The 16979-nt window shown below is 36.4% G+C and overlaps 1 protein-coding gene across 2 annotated transcripts in view; it reads left to right on the top strand.

Moving 5' to 3' along the window:
• Positions 1-16979, top strand: part of LOC150079019 (UDP-glucose 4-epimerase-like) — a 121108-nt gene that overhangs the window by 35754 nt on the left and 68375 nt on the right. For both annotated transcript variants that reach the window (XM_090383885.1, XM_090383886.1), the window contains exon 3: positions 10184-10299. In XM_090383885.1, coding sequence (XP_090240011.1) covers positions 10184-10299 — 116 coding nt within the window. The remainder of the gene's footprint in view (positions 1-10183; positions 10300-16979) is intronic.

The raw sequence follows: 16979 nt of genomic DNA, 5'->3' as shown, positions 1-16979 counted from the left end.
TTTTAACATTAAATGTAATGCATGTAAGACATTGTTTAGCTCCTCATGACAATGATTCCATGACACAAAATATTTATTCATTAACCTACTATATTAAATTTATTTTATAAACATAATTTAAAAACTTTTTTTATTATAAGCACATAGTATATACAGTAATTCCTGTTATATAGTTAACAAAAACATTTGGTGGAACAGATCAATAGTGGTGGTGAAGGGGGAGGGATTATTGATTCTGGTAACTTATGTATGGATAACATTTTCACCATGATATGTGGCATGCCACAGGAAAAGATTGGCCATTCCTGGTTATTACTTAGTATATATGAATGAGATTTTTCAATTCTCACCACTTGTCCTTTATTTTCACAGAATAAAAAAAAATAGAATCCCTTCATTCTGAAAGGAATTACCATTAGCATTTCCTTACCTTCAGTATATGAGGCATTGATTACCCTTCCCACTCCTCTCTTTTGCTTCTTCACACTGAAATGTAAATGTGCAACAATGAAGATTGTGATCAGTTTGAATCACAGTTGACCTTATCTGTAACCTTGTAGAATTGGTAACCCTTGTATAAATCAATGAGTCACAAGTGAAAAGAGAAAGATATCTTTCAGTAGTTAGTGTTTATGTTTTGTGCAGTATGGTAGTTTTAATTTTTTATAAATTCGTAGTCCCAACAAAATGGGTATACAGAGCAGAAAAGATTTTTTGTACACTGTTGGCTTCAATTTGAAGGTTTGAATTTAAAATATGCGCAAAAAAAATTTTTTTTTCCAAAGTTCTGGGTGCACTTATGGTTCGGTGCATCTTATCATGACCAAGCTGAGCTGAATGTTAGCTTGCCTTTTTGAAGATAGTATGGTATTCTGAAAAGCAGTTTTCAATCTTTGGATTTTCTTACATCTGCTAACGTTTTTACCATTTCATTAGGATGGTTACATTGGTTATGAAAGTTCAGATATTTGATATTCTGTTTACTTAGTAGAGTATTCTCTTCATTAAATTGTTTTAATCTGTATTGATGGGATTTTAAGGTTCTCCAGTTCTTAGGGATTGACTATCATTACTTAATCATAATTGCAGATATGTTATGTTTAATCTAAATTTATTTCCCTAATTTTTTTAATTTGTTGTTAGTTTTTTTTTATGTGTTTTGAGGGGCTTTTCTTACAAAATTTGCAAATCATTTTCTATTAATTTTTATAAATCAGACTTTTATAATAAGGGGCTTATAATGCAAGTATCCTGGTGAAGGTTGCATTTGTTATATTTTATGTACATAGCAGATCTTGAAAAAAAAAACAGGCATTTTGCTTATCTTACCTTATCTTATCAGGTCCTTTGTTTCCATGTGTGGATTAAACTTCCTGGCTACCTTTTGGTTATTTCATTTACTCATTTCTTTAAATCTTAATATGAATGAGCTTCATGTCTCTCTTCAGAAAAGTTTATTTATTTATTTTTAGTTTTAATTTTTAAAATCCACGCATTTAACATTTTCCCATTTCAGGTTTTTATCAATTGAAAATATTTATGAAGGTTTTATAATTATTATTAAAATAATTCACTTATGATTACACATTCTATTTTCAGTCATTTTAACAGAATGCAGGGGTGAAAATCTTTATAAGAGCATGGGTGACAGTTTATTTTACCCCAGTCTAAATTAAGTTTATAACAGTCTCTACAAAACTATTAATGAGATATTAACTAGTTACAACTTTCAATTTCTTTTGAAATTGATCTACATTTGTTAATAGGTGAATTTGGTTTCCTAAGTTTTGATTTTACTATGTTTGATATGTTTTGTTCATTTGGCATTTCAAATGATTTTTGTGTCGCGAGAAATAATGCTACTGCCATTGTTTTCAAGAATGTAATTGCCATGTTAGAGCTGGGCTGCTGTATATGTAATTAAAGTATAATTAATATATTTAACATGCAGGAGGGTTTTATATTAGTTACCAACAATGTGTGTCGAGGGCTTGCACATACTGAAATAGTGTGTTGGATGAGCTTGCTTTTCAGCATACTGTTTTCTAAATTGTGGTGTCATTGACGAAATGGTAATATAAAGTTCCATTTCCATTATCAGCCATGATCAAAAATTGTTTTTGTATCAGCAACAGCAGAAAATCTAATTTAGTAGAAGTATGTTTTCAGAAAAGGAAGTGAAACTGTCCTAGCTTCGTCTGATAATCTTTAATCATGAATAGTCTGACTCCTAATTCATTTGTGATCTTAGTTCCAATCTCAGTGATATCCATTTTCACTTAGTCTACCAAGTCCCACATATTTTTATGACGGATTTAAATTGTTGGTTGTCACAATCACTACTCACCTCAGTTGACCTAATTATTTTCTCTATAATTCTTTTTGTTTTAGAAGTGGTACTTGTGCATATATATATATTCTGATATTTCTTGCCACACACTTCCTAATCTGCAGTTCTCCCTTTTTATTTCCTTGAGCTTAATCTCTTTTTCCTTATGTGAAATTCATCTGTTGCCTCTATCGTTCTCCCAATTCTATGAATCATTTAGACCTTTTTTAATTCTTTTTTTTTTTGAAACTCAACTTTTTCCAATTTAACTTTCCTAATAGTGAAGTAATTTTATTTTCTGATTTTAATACACACAACTCCAGCTAGTGTAAACTTTGTAGTTGCACGGACCAGGCTCCACACAGCTTGAAAGCTGGTAGAAATACTGAGGCTTTTGTGGTTACTAACGACTTACACAACTTGTTCTATACCTATTAGATTACCCCCACAACCTTAACCATGTTTCCAGTGCTCTTGATTTTTTTTTAATCACTATCAACCCCAAAATACATGTTAGTGGTCCTCTAGGTATCTTAGTCACAGCTTGATCAATGATATCTTTCCAATGGAGCTCCCCATCTCCCTCTCCCATAGTCATTCTCAGCCTCGTGTCATTTGGCAATATAAGGATGCAAAATGGAATGATTATACGATTTCACATCCTCTTTGCTTTAATTACCAGTTGAATTGATTTGAAACCTTCCAGTCGTGATATTTATTTAGACCATGTTAGTGAAGCCAAATTATTCTAGTAGGGATGAAATCCTTTATTCCACATTCTACTCTAAAATGTTCATTGTATGCACATTTTTGGAAATCCTTAGTCCCCCCCCCCCCAATAAATGTGCTAGGTTTGTTCAAAATAAGATTTGATGGGTAAATTTCCTCCTCCTACACCAAATGCATCCATGGTCTCTCTGATACAAGGATAATAGAAGAATTTTGACCCCTGGGTCCCTTAGGCCTGACATAGCTGAGTGGTCATGAGCGAGAGTGCATAGCATGCATTCCTTGACCGGGGTTCAAGCCCATGACTACTAAATACGATAAATATTTGTATCGATGATTTATTATAAACTCTACTGACTTGGTTGTTGTGCCGGAGTATAAACAGAAAATTTATTTTGGCGCCTCCGTAGCCAGGTGGGCAAGAGCAGCAGTGTGTAGCACATGTTTCTTGGTTAGATCGGGGTTCGAGCCTGTGACCACCAAATACAGAGGATGTGGAAAGGTCAGGGAATGACCACCGCATATCCTCGGAGCAATATGGCCTTAGTTGCTAATACTCCTAAAAACCAAATAACAACCCCTGGGTCTTGATGGCTTTTCTCCCCTTATAATATAGTTTAAAATTAAATTTTCCGTTTGTACTCTGGGACGACTACATGGTCACATTAATTCACAAGATAGAGAGAGAGAATACAAGAAACAGCACCATATTTAGCAGTCATGGGCTTGAACCCCGGTTACTCAAGGTACGTGTTTTTTTTTTTTTTTTTTTTTTTGTTAGTTGTTGGCACATCGGCTTCTGCGGCCATATTGCACCTCCCAAAGTTTTTGCATTTTGTACTCTGATCCAAGCCCGAGGCGGGATTCGAACTTGCGACCTTTGGGTTGCCAGGCAGACACTTGACCCACCCGGCTAGCCCGGTCGGCCAAGGTATACACCTGACCACAGGCTACGGTGGCCTGTGGGAAAGGATGTTATGCAGTTTCTATCGATATGGTAAATTATATATAATAATAAGTGACACTATTATATATACCATGTGAAATTATTTACAAAATAGGTTTATTAAACTGATATGGAATGCAAGTTGAATTCCTACTGCAAAGTGGGAAGTAAGAGGGCCATATCTATAGAGAAGTAGGTATCTAGTTTTTATCTTACCGTTTTATCATGTGTTTTATCTTGGTTATTGTTTCTAAGTTCCCAAATGCACATCATGTCGCCTTATAACATAATCTAAAAATCAATTTATTTTACATAGTTTTAATTGTTCTTCTATTCCACCCATTAGCATTTATGGTCTGATGTTCGGGTTGAGTGAGAATCTTGAAATATCACCTGCTAACAATTTAGCGTAAAAATTGAGCTTGTATTCATATAAGTTTTAAAAAAAATATATTTTGTTAATAACTTCATGTGGTATAATAGTGTCATTTATTATTATTATTGTTGCTCTTATATTATTTCTTCCTGATTGGGGGGGAGGACTTCCACTCCGTGACATATATTGCTACCAAGTACACAGGTTTGTTATGTCTGGTATTACTGTTGGTCGAGAAGCCGATTCTCTGAGTTTATTGCAGGTTTTATCATCGATGAGGCTCAACCCTCATCCTGTCCTGACCTGGATACAGCAGAAGCTGCACTTCCTTGCACAATCTGAATTTGATGTCCATTTCTGCTGTATCCCAGGCCACATTGGGATCTCAGGAAATGATTTGGCAGCCACTGCAGAAAAATCAGCGAACCTCTTTAACTCTTGTCTGTTAGTCCTTTATATAGACTACAGGCAAGTAATTCGAAAGAAACTTGTATCCCAATGGCAATATTCATGGAATGGACAGGCTGCAAACAAGTTATATGAGATTAAGCCTGTAATCGAACATTGGAAGTCTAGTCTGCGCAGGAACCGAGAAGAGGAAGTTGTTCTGTCTTGGCTCTGCATAGGACATTGTCACTTGACACATTGCTATCTGCTGAGGGCAGATGATCGTCCTATGTGTAGAAAAAAGTGTGACACCATTTTAACAGTCCGTCATATTTTAATTGAATATCCGTCTTTTTATAATGATCGTCATTTATGTTTTAGCCATCTGTCTGAGTCTTATACACTCAGACCGATTTTTATCGGACAATGACAACTTGTCAGCTATATTTAAGTTTTTATAACTTATTAAACTAAATAACTCTATCTAGAATGTTTTTATCGTTTTATGCTTTATTAACTTTTTATATCGTATACTCTTTTACAATAATATATAAACAATTATAATATTATAGTTTTATATTTTACATCTTTTTGACTTGGTGCATTATAGCCTTAGATGGTAATGCGGCATAAAATCCTAAAACAAACAAACAAACAAACTGTTGGTCGAGGAAGTGAAAAATAAGACAAGTTTTAGACATAGCAACATCCAAAAGAAATTAAAGCCAATAAGCAAGCCAAAACCATATGTCTTTGAAAAGAATTTAAGTGGGTAGACCAGGGAAAAAGTGGGAATGAAATATTGATTAAATCCTGTTTTTAATTTAGGTTATATTTTCTGCCTTCTGTGTGGTGAAGGAAGGAGCGATAAACCAAACGTCAGACGCAATTTGAGGGTGAGTAGCAACAGTAGTAGGAAAGTACACCTCCAAGGGTTTGTGAATAAGATTAAAAAAAAAAAATGATGTGACATAAGCTGCAGCATTAGTTTAGACACAGTGGAGGTGAGCTCAGTGCTGTAGTCGTAAAATTAGCAGAAGGTATACTCTGCGAATGTTACGTATGCAGAGAGTATACTGTGCTTATTAATCAAATTCCAGAGGGTATAACACACACACACACACACACACACACACACACACACACACCTTTCAAAAACCAGAAGGTATATGCTAATCACCTAAAAAAAAATCCAGAGGGTATACGGCATATACCCATGTATATCCTCCACTACAGCCCTGGATGAGCATCAGGTCTGTTAGGTGGGAGGTGCAAGTTCAGTGCAACTAACAATAGACAATTGCTCTAGAAAACATGCAGAAATTGAGGGTAGTAAATTGACTGATTGAAATTTACCTACACATGATAATATCAAAGGATCAAGAAATTGAGAGAAACCAATGACTAACATTATCAAATGTAACTGAAGAGAGAGAGAGGGAAGGATGGTAGTTTGCTACCAATAAATTCGATATAGAAATTACCTTAATTCTGACTGCAGCGGCTTCATATAAATCAGATTAAATAAGTGCAGGTATTTATTTCAGTGAATACATTAAAGTAATATGATAATGTAGAGTAGCTTTCTGTCAAGATATGAACCAAGAGGTATTCATCTACTTGATTATGAGAAAGCCTTCAATCGGGTAAGACATGACAAACTGTTCCAAATCTTAGAGAAGATTGGAATTGATACAAAGATATCAGAATAATGGTGAATTTGATTTGGGGACAATCGGCAAAGGTATGCATAGAAGGAGAAAAATCGGAAGAGATAGAAATTAAAAGAGGAGTTCGTCAAGGTTGTATTCTATCATCTGTATTGTTCAGCATGTATGCTGAAGAAATTTTTAAAGAAGCTTTAGAGGGATGTACAGAAGGGATAAAGATTAATGGCAATACAATAAATATGATAAGATATGCAGATGGTGCTATATTGGCCAGCTCTGAGGATTTACAAGCATTATTTAGAGTTAATAGAATAAGTGAAAATTTTGGTCTGAAGTTAAACATCAAGAAAACAAAACTTATGGTGATCAGTAAGAAAGAAGTGTTAACAAAAAATTACACTCAATAATGAAGAAATCGAAAGGGTTAAAAGTTATCACTGTTGTGGATGTATGCTGAACTAGGGCTGGACCATTCTATCCAAGTATGCTCAAGAATTGAACAAGCATGTGTAGCCTTCCCTAAAATGAAGACTCTTCTGTGCCACAGTGACCTTGATCTTCTTTTAAGAACAAGAATATTGAGATGTTTTGTCTTTTCTGTCCACCTTTATGGAGCCGAGGCCTGAACACTGACAAAGAAGACCCAGAATGAGTTAAATGCTTTTGAGATGTGATGTTACAGACGATTGTTAAGAGCGTCATGGACTGATAAGATAAAGATTGATGAGATCATGCGACAGATGAAGAAAAATACAGAAATTGTGCCAGACATGATAGGAGGGAGTATATGATGAGAACCTTGTCAATCAATTCAGCCCTGGAGAGATCGTGCAAGGCTCATGGGGTAAAATTTTTGTCAGCTTGGTCTGTGCTTGTTAACAGGAGAGACTGCTTCTACAGGAATGGGATACACTTAAATAGAAAGGGTACAAGAATGTTTGCTGATGCTATTGAGGCAGTGTTAGGTGGGTTGGAAAACTGCTAGCTTGGGGGGGATACATGGACTGATGGATTAACAGTAGCCGCTGGCAGAGGTGAAAGTGATTCTTGCACTGCTTCTATTGAAATGAACAGTAGCCAGGAAAACAAGTTGCCTGGAATTTTAGAGACTGCTGGGAGTCATTGCGGAACAAGGAAATGCATGGGATGTGTTACGGTAGCTAGGAATAAGAACAGGTGCATGTATACTTGTGTGTACACCAATGGTAGGAGTTTAGTAAATGAATTTGAGGTGCTGGTCAAAACATCAAAGGCAGTTATTGTTGGGATATCACACAGTTGATTTGTTACTCTGTGATTACTGCTACTCAAATGCAGCAACTTACATTTGTTAATGTTAAACTTCAATTGCCATTTCTCAGCCCATCTGTCTAATTTTTAGTTTCTAGATCTAGACTCTAACGCATTAGGGCTTAAAGCCTCAAGCTGCGAAAGAGATTAGACTATGTGTATTTTAGTGCAATTGCATCATTTATACACAGCTAAATATAAATTAGCAAATTTGCAATAGCAGCATCGTTTAAGTTACGTCTCATATTGTGAATACCTTCACAACGAGTTGCCATGACATTACATTACTTCGAATAAGTAACGCTTCACCCGAAGGAGAAGACTGTAGTTACTTATTCTCATAAACGATGCCGCTATTGCAAATTTGCTAATTTATATTTAGCTGTGTATAAATGATGCAATTGCACTAAAATACACATAGTCTAATCTCTTTTTCAGCTTGAGGCTTTAAGCCCTAATGCATTAGTCTTAACTTATATCATACACCATCAGGCATCTCTCATATTGTGAAGATATACTTCACAACTGTTTTGCCATCATTACATCACTTGGGTACCTACCTACCTACCCAAACCGAAAAAGAAGGGCCAAATAGCCCTGGAACGGTGCCGTCTGGGTGGTGGTGGTATCCACTGAGAATAAGTAACAACAGTCTTCTCCTTTGGGTGAAGCGTTACTTATTCAAAGTAATGCAATGTCATGGCAACTCATTGTGAAGGTATTCACAATATGAGATGTAACTTAAATGATGCCGCTATTGCAAATTTGCTAATTTATATTTATCTGTGTATAAATGATGCAATTGCACTAAAATACACATTTCTAGATCTAGTTAATGACAGTAACGAAGGTATGCTGCTTTTGCAGCATACCTTCGTTAACCACCCTGCTAAACTTTGTATCATCTGCAAACGTAGACATTAAGCCTGATGTACCCTCATCACTATCATTAATAAATACAGAAAACAACAATGGGCCCAGCACCAAACTCTGTGGGATTCCACTAATAACTTCATAAGTTCATGAAGAGCAGTGTCCAGTGATAGCCACTCCCTGTCTTCTCCCAATCAGCCATCCCTTTATCCATAGCAGTAACTTTCCCTTAATGCCACAGTGGTGGTCCAATTTGTAAAGCAGTATTTTATGTGCAACAGTATCAAAAGCTTTCCTGAAATCCAGGTATATGATATGAAAATTATTTTTTTTCATTCAGTTTCCTTGTCACTGCATCATGAAATCTAATCAAATTGATCAGATAACCTCTACACATAACAAACCCATTCTGTGACTGAAGTGTTCTGCACTCCTTTCTATATGGTACTGCATTATGTCATTAACCAGTGACTCCGTTATTTTCTCTGGAACAGAAGTTAAGCTAACAGCTCTGTAATTACTCATATCACCCTTTGATCCCTTTTGTGAATTGGGGATACATTTGCACATATCTTGTCCATAGGGGCCTCTCCTGAATCTAATGATGCACTCATAATTATGGCTAAGGGTTTGCTTACCTCCTTTGCTGCCTCCCCTTAATATAATTGGATAGATCCCATCCACTCCAGCTGCCTTTTCTATGTTTAAATTCAACAATTTCTCTTCTACTTTCTTTTAAGTAAATCACAGAATCGTTCAATTCCTTGTTAGAATTTTATGAACTTCTGGCATCCCCCTCCCTAAAGGATTCCTCATGTATGAATGTAGATGCAAAATACCTATTTGACCTGTCAGCAACCTGAGCAGGATCGTGAACAGTTAAACCATCAACATCAAGTGGACCAGTGTGATTCAATCCCTTCCTTTCAGTGTTAATATAAGTAAAGAAGTCTGTTGCTTTTCTTGTTATTACAGATGTTTTAAAAAATACAGTAACTATTTTTTAAAACATCTGAGTAATCTACATTTCTGTTTACAACAGTAATCAGGAATGTAGTTGATTAACTTTCCCCTTGGCATGAATGATGCTTTTCCTGGATAAGGCTAACCGCTACAATTGCAAGAACAATATCACAATCCTCAGCAGCAACAGGCCAATAACTAGGTACAGGAAGGCCAGACACACTCTAATTAGCTGAGCCTAACTAGCCAGAGACCATCAAACTGGAACCCTCTCCTCACAGAGAAAATAACAGCAAGTTCCCTCATCTCCTGCCCAGATGCTCAGCATGGCTAGCTGCAAAGATGTGACTTATTCTGATTGTGCCTCCAGCACAATCAGAATAAGTCGTCTTCCAGCAGAAGGATGATGAAGTTTCAAGCATTATTAAAAAATAATAGTACTTTTATTTTAAAGTTTTTAAATTGAACTGATGGATAATTTCAACTTTTGGATGTATTTACATTACTAAATCATGGCCAGCTGGTTTTTTATTTTTTTTTTGGAAAATTGTCTTTGTGTTTAAGTGAAACTAGTGTATGCCTTTTATAAAAGATGCATCTTTTGTCTATTTAATTTTTAGGACATCATGGTGAAGCTCCGAGTCTTCGTAGAGCAGAAGAAATTACTGGTAGGAAGCTGACCTTTTACCAATGTGATCTCTTAGATAAAGATCAACTCTCTGAGATATTTCAGAAGGTAAGAAATGCATTTTATTTTTAATTTTACTTTTTTTTATATTCTTATCATATATGTTATCATTAGAGAAATAATATTAATGATTACCAAAATTAGCACTGTTTTACTGTGTGCAAAGTTAGCTGCTAACTACAACAGGTTTTGCTCATGAGGTGCTGCCACTACTTGTAACTAAACTGTAATTAAATAAACTAAACAGTGTGAAAGAAAATGAACTTAAGCAGTGAAAGTCAATACTCATGTAAATATGAAAGCATAGAACACTACAACAGGTCGGGCATATTCAGGGGTGGGCAGAGAGGGCATATGCCCCTTCTTAACCAGAAATTTGAAATTAAAGAAACAGAATGCAGGAAGTGCTCTAAAAAACCCTCAAAAGCTTGGTCGCCATGCCCCCCCCCACAATGTTACCTGAACCTGGTTTCCATGCCCCCCCCTTACGATGATACCTGGATACGCTACTGCAACACAGAAGCGGATTAAGGTCGGCTGAGGCCCCGGGCGCAGAAGAAAATATTGGTCCCCTTAAAAAGAAAAAGAGAGAGACGGGGAAAATAAAAATACATGTTAACCATTTTTTTAAATAAATAAAAAATATTATGTACTATTAATGTTTTATTTCCAATAAAAATTGAATATAATATATGTATTATATTATATTCGCGTCTTTTTTTAATTTGTCTTTTTTCAGCCCCTGATAGATGTCGTTTCATTTTTCTAGCTACCATTGGTAGCCTATCAATGAAAAGAAAAATATAAAATTTAAGTCTAAGGATTAGAAAACTAGAGAAGAGATTTTTCGTTATAGTGAAATAAATTAATGATTAATTAAAATTCAAAGATTATTCATAAACTACAAAAATCCAGCAGCTGATGTAACAACAGAATTAATTTTATCTTAATATAATTTCAACAATTTACGATATACGCGTATATCGTAAGTCTTCGCTGCAGGAGAACCTTTGTAAGTACAAAGGAGCAAATACGATTCTATTCCTCTGATGAGCGGTAGCGCAGCCGCACGGAGCCTATGCAGCGTAGTATGTGCATAGTATGCAGCGTAGTAATGAAATAATGAAAATAAGCGAATATAAACATACTATCAGGTTTTACCGCCGATTGTAAACTTGTACGTAATTAAAATTGCACATATGAAACCAAACTTGGTGTCATTAGGAAAAAGTGTAAAGTTGGGGTTTTGGGGTCCCTTCAGAAGTCGGGGCCCAGTGTGCCCGCCGTTAAATCCGCCTCTTGTAAGGTATGTTGGTGTCCAACAGCTTCTGGGATTTCTCCCATCTCCGCGGGTGTGCGTTGTATCGGGTCAGAGATTTGAAGGTGTATTGGGTCATGTGCAGTATATTGTGTTGTGCCCTTTGTTCTTGGCGCATATGACCCGCATAGTCCATGCGCCATGAAACCTCAATACAAACCAAGCCCTTTGTTCTTCCGGTCTATTAGCAGCGAAGACCCTAGTGGGACCCGACGTTACCACACCATGCCACGGCTGACTGGGTCCTGCCATCTACTCTCCTGGGATTTCAGTGGCTAAGACCAGATTTGAGAATGAAATGATCGCTGTTTCTTGAGCAACGGTTGTAATTTTAACAGTTAGTCGGTCTCAGGCGATAGCAAGGTTTTTTCCCCCAGACCTGGGGTTTTTTCTTCCAGAAAACAGGCATATCGACCAGAGAACACACGCAATTTACAGACAAAATTATTAATTCGTAAATTATATTATATTGGTAGATGTAATCATTTACAGGGGACCCTAATATCATAATTTTTGTAATTTTAGCAGAGGTTGTTCGCTGATAAGTTGTTCTGGGGAAATAATTTTGATGTATTTAGATTTACACCCATGGGGCATGAAAAAAAAAACGTTGTGTAAGAGAAAAGTAAGGTGGGGAGGCAGAAGACTGGAGGGTAGGAAACAGAAGGAAGGGACTGACAGGGAACATGGGCCCTGCAGACAATGCTGCTTGGCACCCATGTAGGCGTCACCTACATAGGTGCATAGATGACGAAGCACTGGGTCCATATATAGGCGTCAACTATTAGATGACACGTTTCACTGGGTCCACATATAGGCGTCACTTATTAGATGACGAGGCATCTGGCCCGTACGTAGGCGTCACCTCTTAGATGACGAGGCATTTGGCCCGTACGTAGGCGTCACCTATTAGATGACGAAGCATTTGGTCCCTATGTAGTCGTCACCTATTAGATGACGATGCTTTTGGCCCCTATGCAGGCGTCACCTATTAGATGACGAGGTACTTGGCCCCTATGTAGGTGTCACCTGTATTAGATGACGAGTAAACTTTTAGAGTCAAATTATTGATTCTGCTGAATGAAAGGGTAACATTAGAACAGTTCTAAGTTTTATAAAAATTCTTGGAAATATATCGTTACTTGTATCTTTCTTGTAGGCATCAACAATCAATTTCTTGTGTCAAATTTCTTCCAGTTCCTTGACATACAGCTCTCTAAATCGCCACAATCTTCTTATTCTTATTTTCTTCTTATTCTTATTTTCTACTTCCCCACCCACGTTTTATAACACGTTCCTATTCCGTTTGCTTTCCTCCCCAAGTGTTCCGCTGTAGAGCAATGTTCTATATTATTAAAGCCGCCGCCTGTATTACCTCATTTTTCATGTAATATTGACTGTTACTTCATTATGTAAGGGGCTGTCTCCCTCCCCAAAAAACTTGGGGAGGGAGACAGCCCCTTACATACTGCCCGTCGATGTTGTCTACAATGCTACAACAACAGGGCAACTATTGCTGTTCACCCAGGAAACAAATTGTAACAAAAAATTTTAAACGTTTGCTTTTTACAAAGAGTTAATTACTTTACCTTAATCCGCTTCTGTTAGTTAATGACTAACAAGTCATTAACAAGTCTGCACTGCAGGAGAACCTTTGTAAGTACAAAGGAGCAAATACGATTCTATTCCTCTGATGAACGGTAGCGCAGCCCCTATGCAGCGTAGTATGTGCATAGTATGCAGCATAGTATATGCATAGCATGCAGCATAGTATATGCATAGCATGCAGCATAGTATGTGCATAATATGCAGCGTAGTAATGAAATAATGAAAATAAGCGAATATAAACATACTATCAGGTTTTACTGCCGATTGTAAACTTGTACGTAATTAAAATTGCACATATGAAACCAAACTTGGTGTCATTAGAAAAAAGTGTAAAGTTGGGGTTTTGAGGGGCCCTTCAGAAGTCGGGGCCCAGGGCGCGCGCCCGGTGCGCATGCCGTTAAATCCGCCTCTGCTACAACATGTGGTGCTATTGCAGAATGGAACTAGGACTCTGCACCCATGCACAAACCTAAAGGCAAATGTCAGCACCCATTCTAAGAAGAAAAATGACACAAGATAAAGTTTTGGGTAACCATTTTGGCAGGAGGCATCAGTCACTGAAAATCCCAAAGAATTGTTATTTCATTTGGCTGCACCCATGCACAAACCTAAAGCCAAATGTCAGCACCCATTCCAAGAAGAAAAATGACACAAGATAAAGTTTTGGGTAACCATTTTGGCAGGAGGCATCAGTCACTGAAAATCCCAAAGAATTGTTATTTCATTTGTGGGCTGCTTATAGAAAGCGAATTGGCCATGGCCATATACGTTGATGCCCTCTAAAATCTGAAAGAAAATAAAATGCAAATTTCAGCCATATACAAATGCCCATGGTCAGTTTGCTTTCTGTAAGCAGTCCATGATGAATATACAACCATTTGGGATTCACAGTGGCCAATACCCCACCCTCCGATGAAGTGGTTAAATAGTATAAATAACGCCAAGGAGAAATACAAAACAAAAGATGGTTCTGTGGTTCCCTAAAACTTTCTTTTATGTTACTTTGTTTCTTACAGTTGGTGTCAACATTTGCTTTAGGGTTTGTGCATGGGTGTGGAGGCCTTACTTCTTTCTAGCTGTAGTTGCATCACCATTACGGGGTTCTCTGCTGGTATACTTTCCTGAGTGAGCATCCGTTCTTGCTGCTTAATTTAGTTTAATTTTCTGTATCATTTAGTTTGTTTCATTTTAGCTTAGTTGCATTGCCTCACAAGCAAAACTTGTTGCAGTTAGCAGCATGTGACAAAACATGCGCTACTTTAATTTGGATTCATATAATCAGGGCAGCAGTGCTTCCAGTTCGAATAATTGTGGAGTGGTCTTAATGCCATGAAAAGAGAACCAAAGCAGAACAGTGTACTTGCAAGATTGCCAGTCTATTTATATTGGTGGCTCATGGTGTCTTGTCAATGATATACAGGAATTTTTCTAGCAGGGATAAGGAGGTGATTATTCCCTTGTATAAGGCAATGGTCAGGCCACACCTTGAGTACTGTATACAGGTCTGGAGGCCTCATTTCAAGAAGGATGTAGAGCTGCTGGAACGAGTACAGAGAAGGGCAACAAAATTAGTGAATGGAACAAAGGGTTGCTCTTACGAAGAAAGGCTTAAATTTTGCAAATTGCAGTGTCTGGAGACTAGGCACCGGCGAGGTGATCTGATAGAGGTGTATAAAGCCTTGAATGGTTTGAGCATGCTCAATGCTCAAACCATTCAAGAGGGATACTTCCTCTTGCTCAGAATAATCACCTGAGAGGGCATAAATTCAAATTGAGGAAAGACAGATGTAGGATAGATGTGTGGAAATTTGCCTTTAGCCAGCGGGTAGTTGGTTGGTGGAACAGACTTCCATCCCTTGTTGTGGAGGTTGATAGCCTAAATAAATTTAAGGCTCGGCTGGATAGGTATTTTGAACGAACGGAGGGGTGAAGTGGAAGGTTTTTTTTTTTTTTTTTGTCTGATGCTGCATAAACTTGCTTTCTTGCATCATATGCTTCTACTAATGCTAATATTGAAAAACCATAATGTTTTTCAATATAAACAACCATTGGAGAATAAGACGAAACATAAGATAGTGCATAAATGGCTTATTCTTAGTGTTGCTATGATATACTATTAAGATATACAGGCAGTTTCCGCTTTACAAGTTTTTGTTTTACAAGTTCCTGGGTTTGAGTTTTTTTTTTTTTAAGTATCAACAAAATCGAAAATATGAAGATTAATTGCAAAAAATGAATATTAAACATTCATAAATCCCCATTTCAAACCATCCGAACAGCTATACAATATAGTGCAACCCGCTTTACGATATTAATCCGTTCCAGAGATCCGTTCCGTCGTATCGTGAAAATATCATAATGTGAACCCAATAACACTTTTTTTTTTTTTTTTTTAGTTGTTGGTGCATCGGCTTCTGTGGCCATAATGCACCTCCCACGGTTTTTGCAGTACTTTGATCCAAGCCTGAGGCGGGATTAGAACCCACGACCTTTGGGTTGCCAGGCAGGCACTTTACCCACCTGGCTAGCCAGGTCGGCACCAATAACACATTGTTCTTTAGTTATTCATTCCAAGACCTTGGAAGTTGAAATTTTTGCTGTATAAGTAAGCTATTTATCTCTTTAAAAGGTCATTTTATAATGTAAATTGTATTAGTTACCAATTCAAATCATTAAACGCACTACACTTTCATCGTTATCATATGTTCTGTTATAAGAACCAATTTTGAACGGCTTTGTGATATTTTTCTAAAGCACATTTCTGGAAGTCACAACCATAAAACAATTTGCACTTTCTGGTTTATTGTGCTTTTCTGTTAGTGCGTGCAATTATAAATGGGTAGTAAACTCAGTTATTGCATTTGTGAAAATACCAATAGCTGGAATTGTGTGGGTTTTTACGTTATTAGGTTGAAATGTGTTTCCTTTTCACTGCAATCTTCAGTCATAAAAAATATAAATAAATTTTGAATCTTCTATTAATTTTTTTTTTAAAGCTTTGTAAACTTGTTACTCCCCGCGAATTGTGTTAGTTGCAATCTCACTTGCGCGTATCTTGTTAGTTGCAATTTGTGCGTGCCATTAAAAAATGCTTATACATGCTATCGTGAAATTTATAAAGAAAAGAGAAGGTATTTCCTGGTAACAAATGCCTCTTGAAGTATTTTTGACTCCTTGTGCAACAAACCAATAACGAGTGCTGACCCAACAATTTTATTAACAGAGGTTTCTCTGTTAATAAAATTCTGTTTCATTTAGTCGATGATGAAGATTAAACATTCTTTAACATTTGTTAAGTCATAAATAATTTCTTTAAATTATAATTTACTTGATTTTACAGGCTATGTTTTCATTTCTTTGGATAAATCAATCATTGTTTAAACATAAACTAATTAGCTAACTAATTTCATTGTTCAGAACATAACCCCTGTTTTTTAACATTGTCTATGGGAATAAATTCCTGCTTTACAAGTTTTCGCTAGGAATGAATTAACCCAAAGTTGGAAACTACTTGTAGTGAACTCTCGTTTACAGACATTAGATTTATGAACTTTTGAACAATTTTTTTTTTTGACACTAGACATTGGTTTATGAACTGTAATCTTGATTTTGCATACTTTTCTGCAACTTTTGTAAAGTATCATCTTTGAAATTACAATAGATAAGATTGAAATATTTCTAGCTTTATGTATTATATTTAACATAATATATATGCAGTTAAATATAGTACACTGTTTAAAAGGTGGTTTTTTTTTTTTTTTTTGAAATATATAGTTAAGCACATGATGCACAAAAATAGTGA

Source organism: Mastigoproctus giganteus, chromosome 10, assembly GCF_048544385.1.
Source record: "Mastigoproctus giganteus isolate SK-2022 chromosome 10, ASM4854438v1, whole genome shotgun sequence".
Lineage (NCBI taxonomy): Eukaryota > Metazoa > Arthropoda > Arachnida > Uropygi > Thelyphonidae > Mastigoproctus > Mastigoproctus giganteus.
This window is presented reverse-complemented; position numbering and strand designations above follow the sequence as displayed.